The 14,150-nt window shown below is 44.8% G+C and overlaps 1 protein-coding gene and 1 long non-coding RNA gene across 3 annotated transcripts in view; both read left to right on the top strand.

Moving 5' to 3' along the window:
• The window catches only part of trhr2 (thyrotropin releasing hormone receptor 2), a 20,623-nt gene extending 13,018 nt beyond the window's left edge, over positions 1–7,605 (top strand). Inside the window, exons 4-6 of the mRNA XM_063196384.1 lie at positions 2,586–2,891; positions 4,861–4,890; positions 7,588–7,605. Coding sequence (XP_063052454.1) covers positions 2,586–2,891; positions 4,861–4,890; positions 7,588–7,605 — 354 coding nt within the window. The remainder of the gene's footprint in view (positions 1–2,585; positions 2,892–4,860; positions 4,891–7,587) is intronic.
• Positions 7,606–9,661: 2,056 nt separating this feature from the next.
• On the top strand, positions 9,662–13,632 carry LOC134447378 (uncharacterized). Of its 2 annotated transcripts, none has more exons than XR_010034592.1 (2): positions 9,662–10,720; positions 12,781–13,632. It is a non-coding gene; the product is annotated as an uncharacterized LOC134447378 (long non-coding RNA). The 2 variants fall into 2 exon arrangements; XR_010034593.1 differs by having other exon boundaries at positions 11,458–13,632.
• The last annotated feature ends 518 nt before the right edge of the window (positions 13,633–14,150 follow it).

Below are 14,150 nucleotides of genomic sequence, written 5' to 3'. Positions count from 1 at the left end.
TTTTTATTATTTAGAAGTAATGTCAGAAACACCATTCCTGACTTTCACAGAGGGTTTCGCTGCTGCTAAGGACGAGACAAATCAAGATGGTTCAAGTGGCCCACAAAGGACTGTGATATAATTGTCTTAGGTGGTTTACTGCTCTTTTAATTGATACAGTGAACATTTAGTTTCGCCTCTACAACGTCATCCGGTTCACTCACAGTTTGGTCAGTAGTGCCTCTGTTGAATCAGTATGAATAGTCTAGCAATACTCTTGCTGCCCTGGACTCAGAAGAAGCATCCCAGGTGTTGGGAATGGTGGGTGAAGGACCTGAGAGGGAGATGACAGATGTGAGGAGGGACTGGAGTGTACGGTAGCTGGCCTGGGGCCTCATTTCGATCTGTCACACTGGTTCTGGAATGTCTGTGAACAGATGTGTTCTGTCACCATGGTCACAAGTCCTTAGTAGGAGGCATGGCAGCAGAGAGTCCTGCTGTCTCTCATCTTCTCCTTCATTCATTCTCTCTCTCTCTCTCTCTCTCTCTCTCTCTCTCTCTCTCTCTCTCTCTCTCTCTCTCTCTCTCTCTCTCTCCAGGCATGATAGATTTCCTTATTTCACTCTCTTGTATATTTTTCATTGTTCCATATTTTATTTTAAATGTCACTTTTCTCATCTTTTTTACACATTCTTTTTCCGCATGCTCCTTGATGTGGATTGATGTGCCCGTCTTGATGTGCCCATGTATCTTCCTTTTCCCTCTTCTCTTCTCTCTTTTCATCACTCTCTTTCCTTTATAGCTTTTTTCTCTCTTTCTTTTGTCTTGCTCTATCTCTTTCTAAAAAACCTTACTGCTTTTTATCTCTCCTTTTCCTCCCTCTCTCTTTATTTGACTCTTTTCATTGTCACTTTTCATCATCTTCATCTTTTTGTCAGCGTGTTCTCATCTTTTGATGCTTTCTTCCTTTTACGTTATGCTACCTCTCTTCTACACCCTCCTTGATGTCACTTTTCTATATTTCTCCTCTTCTCTCTCTCTCTCTCTCTCTCTCTCTCGCCAAGGACACTAGAATTCCCTCTCTCTCTCTCTCTCTCTCTCTCTCTCTCTCTCTCTCTCTCTCTCTCTCTCTCTCTCTCTCTCGCCAGAGACACTAGAATTCCTTATTTCTCTCTCTCTCTTTCTCTCTCTCTCTCTCTCTCTCTCTGCCTCTGTCTCCTATGTCCCCTTATTATATTATTTTTTTACTCTTACCTTGTGATTTATTATTAGTGTGGCAGCAGCAGCTCTGCTTTCTCTGCTCTGCTCTCCTCTATTGGAGTCTCTAGCTGAGTCATTCAGAAGTGATTCAATGTCCCCGCACGCCGCACGCCGACCCCTCGCCTCCCTCATGGGGGATACAGTGGCTCCCCAGGTTTGCATTTATCTCTGAGGAATGCCAAAGCATTGAGTGCGGTCCCCACTGTTTACTGTCTGGCGCATTATTATTGTAAGTGCTAGCTAGCTGGCCGCCCCCGTCCTGCATGGTGGTGTTTGCAGAACGCAATTGAATGGAAAGCTGTTACGCAGCAGTTGGTTTTCCAGAAATGCCCATTCGCACCAGGGTGTCGGAGAAATGTTGTGACACTTGAGCATATTTTGTTTTTCTTTCCTTAGAACACCAACATCAGCACACCTCTCTTCTGTGAACTCTAAGCTCTTAGAAAGTTGCTGTGACTTTTTGCTGGATCTGTATGTCCCTGTCTTGGCGTCTTCATCCCAGGTTAAACGTTGCGGATGTTGGTGGTGATCATGCGTTCACAGTTGTGGACGACCTACCATATTCTATAGAACAGAATAGAATAGAATAGAATAGAATAGAATTCAATTGAGTTTTTATTGTCCTTAGATGTCTGGAATGAAACTAGTTTGTCTCTGACCTGTGTCCCTTTGCCCAGGTGACTAAGATACTGGCGGTGGTGGTGATACTGTTCACACTGGATGCCACACACCGTAGACTAGACTAGAGTAGACTAGAGTAGACTAGACTAGACTAGAAAAGAATAGAGTAGAATAGAATAGAATAGTGAAGGGAATTAGATAAATTATCATTTGGACCTTGTGCCCCTCAAGGTTGAAGATTCAAGGCAGAGATGCAGGCAGAGGTGGTGGTCCTCTTTACACTGCACAATAGAAGAGAATAGAAAACAAGAGAATAGAATTGAATGAAATATAGGCTACTACCTACGTAAAAACACTGTGTCCTGTGCCCGGGTGTTCAGGTGGTAGTGGCAGTAGTTGTGATCCTCTTTGCGCTGCTGTGGATGCCCTACCGCACACTGTAGAAAAAAAAACTCATATATATATATATATATATATATATATATATATATATATATATATATATATATATATATATATATATATATATATATATATATGATATTAGTTTCATATATATTATATAATATAATATAATATTACACAATATAATATAATATAATATAATATTACACAATCTAATATAATCTAATATAATCTAATATAATATAATATAATATAATATAATATAATATTAATATAATATAATATAATATAATATAATATGTTAATATCCTTGTGTGCAGGTGACTAAGATGTTGGCGGTGGTGGTGATCCTGTTTGCACTGCTCTGGATGCCCTACCGCACGCTGGTGCTGATCAACTCTTTTGTGAGCGCCCCCTACCTGGACGCCTGGTTCCTGCTCTTCTGTCGCACCTGCATCTACGCCAACAGCGCCATCAACCCCGTGGTCTACAACCTCATGTCGCAGAAGTTCCGCTCGGCCTTCCGCGACCTGTACCGCTGCAAGCACCAGGACGCCCACTCCTCCCACACGCGCTCCTTCTCCCTCTTCCAATCAGGATGCAGCGTGGCCCGGGACCCGCGCCTCGCCACCGCCACCGGCCTGTCCAAGAGCAACGGCTTTGGGGAGAGCTGCAGAAAGGTGCCCCTGGGCGGTGGTGGTGCTGGTGGTGGTGCTGGTGGTGGGTCGCCTCTGGTGCTGTCGGGGGGTGGGAGGAGAGGGGGCAGCCCAGAGCTGTCATCCTCTGTCACCCAGTGCACAGAGTGGGTGCCTGAGGGGGGTATGGACACTGAGGACCCCCCTGGTCCTGAGGCGGGGGTGGTGGAGGAGGAGGAAGGGGCCTGCGAGGTGGAGGTGGTGGTGCCTGATGGAGAGGGGAACGCCCAGGAGAGAGGTGGAGAGATGAACCATAGCGTGGTGTAATGTAATGTATCTGTAATGACGGGGACTGTGATGGGAGAGTGGGCGGATGGGGGTCCGTGTCCCGGACTTACGAGATGAAATGATGACGGGGGCCGATCAGTCATACAATGACACTCACACGCATTCACATACACACACACACGCAGATACACACGCAGATACACACACACACACTCAGATACACACAAGCTGACACACATGCATGCACACACTTCGATTTATTATCAGTGATATCTTACTCCTGATGACCAAATGCACACAAAAACACACAAAGTAACGCGTGCGCACGCTTACTCACACACACACACACACACACACACACACACACACACACACACACACACACACACACACACACACACACACACACACACACACACACACACACACACACACACACACACACACACACACACACACACCCCGACCCTACTCCTCTGGACTGATGTGGTATATGACCGTTGTCCATTAGATGCATTCTCCTGTCACCAGCCCTCGATGCCTCTTCTTAACAGTCATACACAGCTGATGAAGCACCCGCATCAGCAGCAGGCAGGCAGAGAGAAGTCTCTTAGTCTCTGTGATGCACGACGCCCTGACTCAGCTGTATACAGTGCAGGGCAGTACATCATCTATAGTATATACGCACTTATGTATCGATACAGAGGGCATTTTGTCCCTTCCTCATGATTCGCTCCATTCGTGTCTGTGAAGCGAAAGTGAAAGTGAAAGCCCAACTGGGAAACTCTTAACTCCCATTGTCATTGTGACACTGCACTCCTCCACAGCACACAAGTGCACACTGCACACCGCACACAACGTAATTGCATTTATGCCTCACTCATATAAGGGGGCAGCCCCCTATGGCGCCCGAAAACGGGGGGCAGTGTGGCGGAGCGGTACCATGCTCAGGGTACCTCAGTCAGGGAGGAGGATGGAGGAGAGCAATTGGTTAATTACTCCCCCCACCAACCTGGCGGGTCGGGAGTCGAACTGGCAACATTTGGGCTACAAGTCGGACGCCCTAAAGGCTTCCCGTGACGGCTGTGATGGAGGGCCTGGGGTCAGACTGACCTCATTTCCATGCAGGGGTGAAGCTATAGGGGGGGCAAGTGGGGCTCTTGTCCCTGGGCCCGGGGGCCCTTCCATATTGGTGGTGGTGGAGGCCCTCTCTGGTCCTTGGCAGGCTGCATTGGAGACCCTATCAGTGTTTTTTTTTTTAAATTGGTGGGGTTTTCAACTTTATTTAGACAGGACAATAAAGGGTGGGACAGGAAATGAGTGGGAGAGGACGGGACATGACCTGGGTCAGGAATCGAACCCGGGTCGCCCGCGTAGCAGTCCAGTGCGCAGCCGACTAACCCACGGCTGGACCACCCTATCAGTGTTTTGCCAAGGGTCTCTGAGTGCAGTTGTTCTGACACTGTCTCTAAACTGACATTGTCACTAAAACCAACACGAAAACTGGTGTGTGTAATTTGTTCCCATTTGCCAAACCTGGAATGACACTTGATGAAGAACATATACTGTATAGCGTTGTATTGTATGTATTTCATACATTGTGGCTGTGGTACATAGTAAGTAGAATTGTGTGAAACCGCGTTGAATACTGTATGTGCAAAGCTGATGACAGTGTCATGACACAAATGTCTTTGCCAAACGTGTACTGTTGTACAAATACAGTACATACTATACATGTTTAGGCTGGGCAACATTCATATAGGCCTATAGGTGTATAATATATTGGTCAATATCACAGCATTAAGTCCACACAGCCTGAGCTTCACATCCATTTTTTAAAATGATGAAAGTCAACTTAAAGGATAAGTTCAGCCAATTTCAATATGCAGTTGTAATGCTCACACTACCCTGGACTTGTTAGTACCTGATCATTTTTTTTTGTTTTTCTTTAGTCTTTTCAGAGACTGCTGCCCCCATTAGAATAGCTCAGATCTCGGAAAGGGCTGAGCCGAAAAATGCAGCATCACCGGGTACTGACAAGTCAAGGGTAGCGTGAGCAATACAACAGCATATTGAAATTGGCAGAAGTACTCCTTTAATGTCCTCTGTTGCTTACTGGCTTTTTATGGTGAATGTTGGGCCGTGCTGTGCATGATGCCGTTACCTGCTGCTTTTGGACGAGCACAAATACACACTCGTACTCAGAACTGTGACTGCAAATGGAAGACAACATTACGTAGCTCCCAATTTTCCATGTGACTGCCAACAGTCACCAGCACACACACACACGCACACACGCAGGGCTATATTCAGAGATGAACTGCTCTCTACTGTGGGTGCTTGCTATCACACAAACACACACACACACACAGGCTCTCTCTCTCTCTCTCTCTCTCTCTCTCTCTCTCTCTCTCTCTCTCCTCTCCTCTCCTCTCTCTCTCTCTCTCTCTCTCTCTCTCTCACACACACACACACACACACACACACACACACACACACACACACACACACACACGCACAAACCCCAGAGGAAGTAGAGTACATACTCAAGGCCTATCAGCTCAGCAGACCGTATTTGAACAAGTCCTTCCTTCCGTCCTTCCTCTCCCCAGCTGCCCTCTGTGGTATTCACTGAGCATCTGGGTCCACTCTAATGCTCAACAGGAATGGCCAGAGACAGGGCCGCTGACAGCTTTGGCGTGGCCCGGAACAAAGACACCTGAAAGGGACCCAAACCCAATCAATACAGTGTATAATGAGTATACAATTCTGGCCCCCCTCTCTCCCTGGGCCCGGGACAAATGTCCCCTTTGTCTCCCCCCCCACCCCTTCGGCTTCCCTGGTCAAAGAAAACAACTTATTCCACCTGAGAAACAGGACAACTCCTTTTGACATGACATGCCAGAGACAAATAACTTGGAACACCAGAAGACCAGGATCAGTGTTGTACCAAACAAAAAAAGGACTAGAAACAAAATTCACGCAACAACAACGCTCAATTTATTTCACCCCGAAGACTAGAACTGTATTCAGTGATGAAGCACTTCAGTAATTTCACTAGAGTACAGTGCTGGACTGGCCATCTGGAATAGCAGGCATTTCTAAGGGGTCAGTTGTCCCAGGCCCAGGGAAAAGGGGACTCCATTACATTGGGTAATGTCAACTCATTGGTTCGGGTATGGGAGGCACAGCACGATACCGCTGACTGAGCTAAAGGACCAGTCCGATAGCCCAACGCTACCGTAACAGTGTTTACACACTGCAAGCGCAAAACGTCTACTTAACGTGTCCGGTATCTGTCCAAAACGGTTAGATACATGAAAACAGATCAAGCCTTGCACACAGGAGCGCGGTGCAAGTGCGGCGCATGTCTGGTCTGCCGCTCGCGGGGCCGGACATGTGGCGCGATGCTCCTTGAAAATGAATTTAAGTCTATTTTCCTGTGCGGACGTCCGCGTTCGATGAGCGGGCTCCATTGAAAATGGAGCTGCTGCCCGTGGATTGAATGTGGACGCTGACTGTGCAGTGTGAAAGGCAGTCGCGAACCACTCCGAGTCACGAGGCTCCCGGACACGTTAAGCGAAGGCGAATATCTCACGTTTCCACCGTAACTGTATGAGGCTTTGGAAGGGAGGTTTACTAACATTCCATGCCACACTCTGCTAGCTGGCCTCCATTACTCTGGGCCCAGGCAAAGCTGTCAGACAGGTAGACAGTCTTTGGCACATGGTCACACTTGAGCTGAAGGGTTTGGTCTGCGGACCCTGCAGACTCTGCACCTGAGACTGAGAGCGGGGTAATGACGCAGGGAGTATGGGCTGCCGGATATAGCGGGAGGACTAGGTAATGGAGGGTTTGAAGGACGGTTAAGGGCAGGGTTGGTCTGTGCTGGGATGAAAAAACAGGCCGGGCATTTTCAGGCAAGCCCGTTCCAACAGGCATTAAGAGAGACAATGAAGCCTGTGACAACAGTTTTAGTACCGGTAATCTATTGCGAGCTATTTTGAGCACAATAGCCTAAATTGATTTTTAAATCTGACTTAGAGAGGTCAGCTCTAGTGGCATGAGGACCGATGCCACTGCATTGGGGAGGGGAGGAACGGGCCAAAATCATCAACAGTCCCCCGGGAAAATGCCCTGTATGCCATATGGCCAGTCCAGCCATGTTTAGGGATTGGAGGTGGTGGAATACCCACCACAGGTACCAGGTCATGCGTTCAAATGGACCACAGTGGAATCAGCTGATGCCTGATAGATGAACCGGAGACAGACAGGCGGTCAGTCACGAGGAAAACCACTTCGAAAGCACTTTGATTCACTCACTCAGTCTCTACCAGTCAGTGCCATAACTTTGAATCATATTTCTGTCTCTGCATCATTACGCTTTATTGCTTTGCAGGGTCGTGGCTCCTCTTGAGGGTCTGGGTATGTGTATGTGTATGTGTATGTGTGGTGTGTATAGGCTTATATATATATATATATATATATTCCATTTATGTAAGACTTTCCTCTCCAAGTCCATTACATTACCATTCTAGTGCAATTTAAATTGAATTTGAGCATCTCTTGCTCTCTTGCTCTCTCTCGCTCTCTCTCTCTCTCTCTCTCTCTCTCTCTCTCTCTCTCCCTCTCCTCTCTTTTTCTCTTGTCTCTCTCTCTCTCGCCTTATTTGTGCATTTCTTATGACATTGAAGAAGTCTGTGAATTTTTCCTGTGTGCGTGTGTGTGTGTGTATGTGTGCGTGCGTGCGTGTGCGTGCATGTATGTGTTATAAAGACAGAGTCCTGCTCCACACTCTCCTCCATGTAAATAAAAAGCGTGCTGATGTAGCTCACTCTGCATGAAGGCTTTCCAGTCCTGATGGTGCGGTTAGGTATACGGTAACAGAGGAGGGACATTTCTTTTCTTTTTTTATGCCTCACCTTACAATACAATTGCAAATGACTGTGAGTGTAATTACACACTTACGCCCAATTTCTCCATTCAGCACTCCCTGCTCAGCTGCTGGTAATGGCCCTGTGTGTTGTGATCTTTGTGAAGCTCATGGTGACGGTGTTGCAATAGGTGCCACAGTTAGGGCATATGATTTTATTGATTACAGCTCTGCTGCAATTGCTGCTGTTACTGCTGCTTCTTTCTTAAAGTGATACTGTGCCATTTTCTTTGAAATAAGATCATATTACACCTCCCCTTGAGTTACCTGTAAATTATTGAGTTTTACCTTTCTCCTGTATACTTCCAGCCATTCTCTGACTCAGGCAGAGCAAATTTGATCTCCTAGCTGCCAGCTGGTCTCATAGGATTCAATGTTACGTAATTGCTAGCATGGAGGTAAAATCTGCACTGCCACACTCAGAGAACGTTAGAAACTTCATTAGAAAGGTTCAACTCAATCATTTAACTCAAGGAGAGGTGTTCAATAAGCGAATTTGCAAAAATGGCACAGTATCACTTGAAAGGTAAACACACTGTTTTTTTTCTTTTAATTGGGGCCTTAATTCTGATGTTTAAAACTTTGAAATGGGACTGCAACGGAAATAGCATGCACATACAGTCCATAGGTGCCGGAAAGGTGGATACAGTGTAGCATTTGCTTCTCCACTTTTGGGCTCCCTAAATGAGGCTTTCTCATATAAAAATAAAATTAAAAAGCACTACCACGTTCAGGCATGGGTGGGTAACATGGGTCAGTTTTTTTGACGTTTTACATCAGAATTAAGGCAAAGCCAATTGCAAAAAAAGCTGAGTTTGCCTTTAAGTCATATAGTTTGCGCCATTCATAAGCTGTGGGATCGGATTTGCCTTTGCGATTGCATTCTTCTGTTTTTATGTTTAGGTGTTTTTAAATGGCTGGTCCTCTGGAAGAGCAGCTCTGTCTTCTGAGACAGTTGCAAATGGTGTGTGTGTGTGTGTGTGTGTGTGTGTGTGTGTGTGTGTGTGTGTGTGTGTGTGTGTGTGTGTGTGTGTGTGTGTGTGTGTGTGTGTGAGTGTGTGTGTGTGTGTTGTGTGTGTGTGTGTGTGTGTGTGTGTGTGTGTGTGTGTGTGTGTGTGTGTGTGTGTGTGTGTGTGTGTGTGTGTGTGTGTGTGTGTGTGTGTGTGGCTGTGAACTGAGACCAGTGTTGGTGTTGGTTATGTGTACCAGAGAGGAAAGAAGAAGAGAGCGGAAACAGCTGCCTCTATGGCGTCACCGCGCCGCCATTTTGATTTTGTTAGATATGGACGTTCCATGTAAATAACACAATGTTCAGACTCATACATGAGTGAGGAATGAAACCGTGTGTTGTTTTCTCTGTCGACCACATTTTCATCAAATTCACTTATTTCGCATTGTATTCATTTGATACGGGATTAATAGTTGATTTCTACGTTTTATTAAAAAAAAAACCCGTGATGACTGGAAACGGCAACTCTACAAAAAAGTTCCTTTTTGGGAACTTCTAGACGCAACGCTGACTCTTCCTGAAAAGGCAAGTGGCTTAATGTTTTTGTATTGCATAAATATGACAAGTAACTATCCACTTAGCAGTAAGTTCGTCATTATCTTTATATTCGTCATCAAATGGATTTAATATTATGGTTGTATTCATGGATCTTTCTGGACAGTGGGTGATGTGTGTCGGCCGTTAACGTTAGCATATCTCCATGGACAGCTAAGTGTCTATGATGTTAAATTATTAGGCCTATGTTGAGTATAACTATTTTATTCGTAAGTATAAAATGGAAGTTAACACATCTCCTCCCAGTCGTTGTTTGGAATTTTAGCCTTAGTCTCCCGGCCAGTTTCATAAATTTTCATCAGCCAGCGAACATTTTGTCCGATGGGCATGTGTAATTTCTAGAAGTGCTAGTTCTTCAGAAAAAGGATACGTGCCTAAGTACACTAAACCAACGTTAGTTCTGCTGCTGTGTTGTTCCGGTTTTTATTCCAAACTTCCATTTTCACTCCTAATGTTCACCCTGACGTGAACAGGAAATGTGCATGATATCATTTGACTGTTGTAGGCCCCTAGAGTACTTCTAGGTGTTTTCATGACCGATGTCAGTTAACTTTTTGGGAGCCAACGCATGTGAGGCGAAACGTGGTTTTTTACCTGACTTGGGAGTCAAATGTTTTGAATGTCTACTATACATTGATTAAGGCATTTTCACGCACGAGCAGGAAACAATGATACATTACTAATACTTAATTCAAGTCAGTGGCAGGAAATGATAAACCATAACCAGCAACGCATTAATTACAGCAATGCATTACTTTTTCTGCAACTCAGAGAATACCTTAAGTTTGGCAGTTTTTTAGCAACTCAGTCAACATTGCATGTAAGCTTAACACAATAATGCATATTTTTTCTTTTTTGTGTCACTCCTCACCACATATGGCAGATTTAGTGTGAAGAGCCACCTGTACAAGATTCCTGGGACAGCAGAACATGCACCTCACGCACTACCCTGGCACCCTGGCTGAACAACCCGCAGCACATCATCTCCAGCTGAGAGGGGGACTCATACATTCATTTGAAATCAGCTCTACTGAGGTGAAATGATCAAGAGTCAAAAGCATGCTGAAGAGATAAACTTGATGATGGCTATGTTTATTTAATTAGCATTGTTTATATAGATTACACATTCCTTGTAAAAAAAAAAATAATTAAAAAATTAGTTGTCGGAGCAAGATAACATGCACTGCTCCACCTGGGTGTCTTCAGCAGTATGCACAGCCCGTCGTTCATTGCAACCTGAAGCTACTGTAGGCCAGGGGTCCCCAACCTTTTTTTTAAATCTGGGGGCCACATTATTGTTCCTGACTGTGATCAGGGGCTGGAATCAATACCAATCATGTAAAAAAGGTGTGTGTGTGTGTGTGTGGGTGGGGGGGGGGGGGGGGGGGTCAAAATTCCGATGTCAATTTCATTAATTTTCTTGATTTCTTTGTTTTCATGGCTTTGGCGTTCTGATTGCCCACCTTCAGTTGAAATTTTATCCTCATCAATAAGTATGTATTAACAAGGAACTCTTTGCAGGACAGACAGCTGGCGGAACATATAACAGCATCCAAATTCACACTCTGATATACTGCAGATTTTAAGAGTGCCAGGACATGTTTCCCTTTAGAAATGTGGGGGTATTGGCATCTAAAAATGTGTTCAATTTGCTCTGTTGTACGCTGTAATACAACACTTGGTGGGAATAACCCATCCCTGAACTGCTTATATCTGAAAAAGGTGTATTTCTCCTTGAGTGTATCTCTGTCCTCCTCGTTTGCCTCCCACAGCGTAACACAACTCTTGCAATCAAATTTGGCAGAGGCTCTGAAGGCCACATAGCCAGCAAGGTACACTGACACATTGCCCTCAATGACGTCCAGCCCCTTCATGAACTCTGTGTTGTCCAGTCCAGGGAATGTGGGTTCCTCATCAGTAGACTGTACGTGAGGCATGGTCAGTGCGGTGCATGGATGGGGAGTTGCCATCTGCGATGACTCAGTGCAGCTCTACAAAATCATTGCAAATGATTACAGACTTACAGTATACTAATCATGTGTGACACTTTTGTTTTTGAAAGGGTGTTTCGTCTACCTCAAACAAATGGGACAATTGCAGCAATAGGTGTATTTCCTCCGGTTCGCAATTTGTATTTCTCCCAAATGTCATTAGATAGTCTAGCACGGCCTGCCTGTAGTCTAATCGGAATTGCTGAGGGTCTGGATTGTCCCTGTGCCCGCCCTTCGCTCTGATCACCCCAAAGAAGTGTTCCAGGCAGTCCTGGTTGAGGTGCCTCGTAAATAGAAACTGAAATCCTTTCTCTGTGAATGCAAATGACAAACAGTACATTGGCCAACAGCAGAAAACATGCAGTGGTGGACAAAGCTCATTAGCATTAGCAAAGCTCAATTTGAATAATTATGCCTTATTGCTGCTACCTTTCAATTCAGCCCAGATTTCCTTGATTGCTCTTAGGTTATGCCTCCAACCATTTAGGCAATTCAAGCTGTTGCCACTGGCACATCTGACAGATGCCAGCCAGTTAATACTCTCATTGATAAAATCAATATGTGTCTCTCTGAAGGCATCCTTTTGTGGTGTGCTGCTGGACAATGTGCTACTGTTAAAGCAGTCAAACATCTGGTTAAAGTGGGCTACAAAATCTGCCGTCGTTTTTGCCCCCTCTCTTAGCTTCCCCATGTCTGCCATGGTGAGCAGTGCAGCCGCAACAGAATGACTAAGAACCTGTAATAAAAAAATAAAAAAAATCCCATTTTCAGGACCATAGATAAAGATTGTAAATTGAATGTTATACGCCTGCATGACAGTTTTCACTTGTGGCTTACCTGAGTGGCGAGAGGCACACTCATTGTTGAAAAGGCAGTGAGGGACAGATGCCGTTGGGTTAACTTGGGTGCCATTCGGTGTTGTCTTTGTGAATCAATTTTAAACATTTCAGTGATGTCTCCCCATTCTGCCAATTTGTCCCCTATGTAAAATCCATATTTTCGCAAATTGTTTCTGATGTTTTTCATTAAATGGGGGGGGTCGAATAAAAAATGAATCTTCTGGCTTTTGACAAAGAAGTACGGTTTTTCTTCTGTTATACCCAGGTTTCTACAGGCTGCCAGGTTGTTGCTGCCTTGGTCCATTACCAGCACCATGGGAGTGAAGCCAGTGTCAAGCACCTTTTCCACCGCCTCCATGATTTTGGTTTTTAAGACCCCATGCTTCATGGTCCCAGATGACAAGAAGTACCCTATGGGTTGTTTCCATTTCCCAGTTAGACTACGGATCATGAAAACCCCTGCATGGTTGGCTGGTCTTCCCCCTTCGTCATACCCTTCTACTTCATCTTTCGAGATGTTATAATTTAGGCTACATTTCAATGTAATTTCATCAAATGTGATGGCAACGTGCCTATCTCGCTCTTCCATATGCTGCACTTGATGTTTAAGTGCATACAGCACAGGTTCATGCCATCCCGGCCCGATGTCTACTCTCTGCAAGATATTTGAAAGGGTCCTGGCTGTAGGGAGCTTGAAAATTCTCCTCATGGTTCGGTAGGCTTTTGGCCCTGTACCCTTAACCTGTAACGCCCAACTTTTCATGAAGTTGCTCCACCGAATGGCCCTTGGTTTTTTTTTGGCATTATCAATTTGCTCGTTGACAAATTGTGCGGCTTGTTTTGGCAATACTTTGGAAATTTCCCTCTTTAATGTTTGTTTGCTGATAGATGGTGTCTTTTTCTTTAGCCTTGACAGCTTTGATTTGTAGCAGCCAATTTTTCTTTTCAGTTTTTCCACTGTGTTGTCATTGCTGACACTGGCCAGTACATCAGTGCCTAAAAAGAAATGTGACAACTGTAACAACAGACTTATGCACAGACTACTACCTATGCAGTGTTCAACACTCAGAATGTATCTGTTACCACCATTTGCCATTAAATCACTTACTATCCAGGATCTCTGAGTCTGTTGTCTCAATTTCAAGTGCGACCCGTTTTCGGGGTGGTGGACGAACTGTGTCTTGAGATTTAGGGGGGTTGGGACAGTCTACTAGCCAGGGTACGGCCATTGGCAGTAGGCCAGATTTCCTGCAGAATTGTATTTTTTTTGTAAAGCAACCCAACATTTTAAATTATTTTTTGTGAATATGTGTGTTTTGAATTTGCAACATTACCACAAGTAATCAGGCTAAACATCTGGGTTTACAGTATGTTGAAAACTTATAGAGTATCAAGTGTCATTTTCAGAATATGAAATGGCAATGTCTCTACCTGTCCAATGGGTTCACAAATTGTGAAATGGCGAAATGGTCACTGCATACTTTCCTATGCTTCATTTCATCGGTCTGTAAACCACATAGGTCCTCCCGCCTGATGTTATTAATCCATTCTGCACACCTGCAGAAAATAACAGTAGTGTGTTTTAATATCACAGATATCCTTGGTTAACATTTGCGCTGGTTCATGTTTTCTATT

Source organism: Engraulis encrasicolus, chromosome 4 (assembly GCF_034702125.1).
Source record: "Engraulis encrasicolus isolate BLACKSEA-1 chromosome 4, IST_EnEncr_1.0, whole genome shotgun sequence".
NCBI lineage: Eukaryota > Metazoa > Chordata > Actinopteri > Clupeiformes > Engraulidae > Engraulis > Engraulis encrasicolus.
This window is presented reverse-complemented; position numbering and strand designations above follow the sequence as displayed.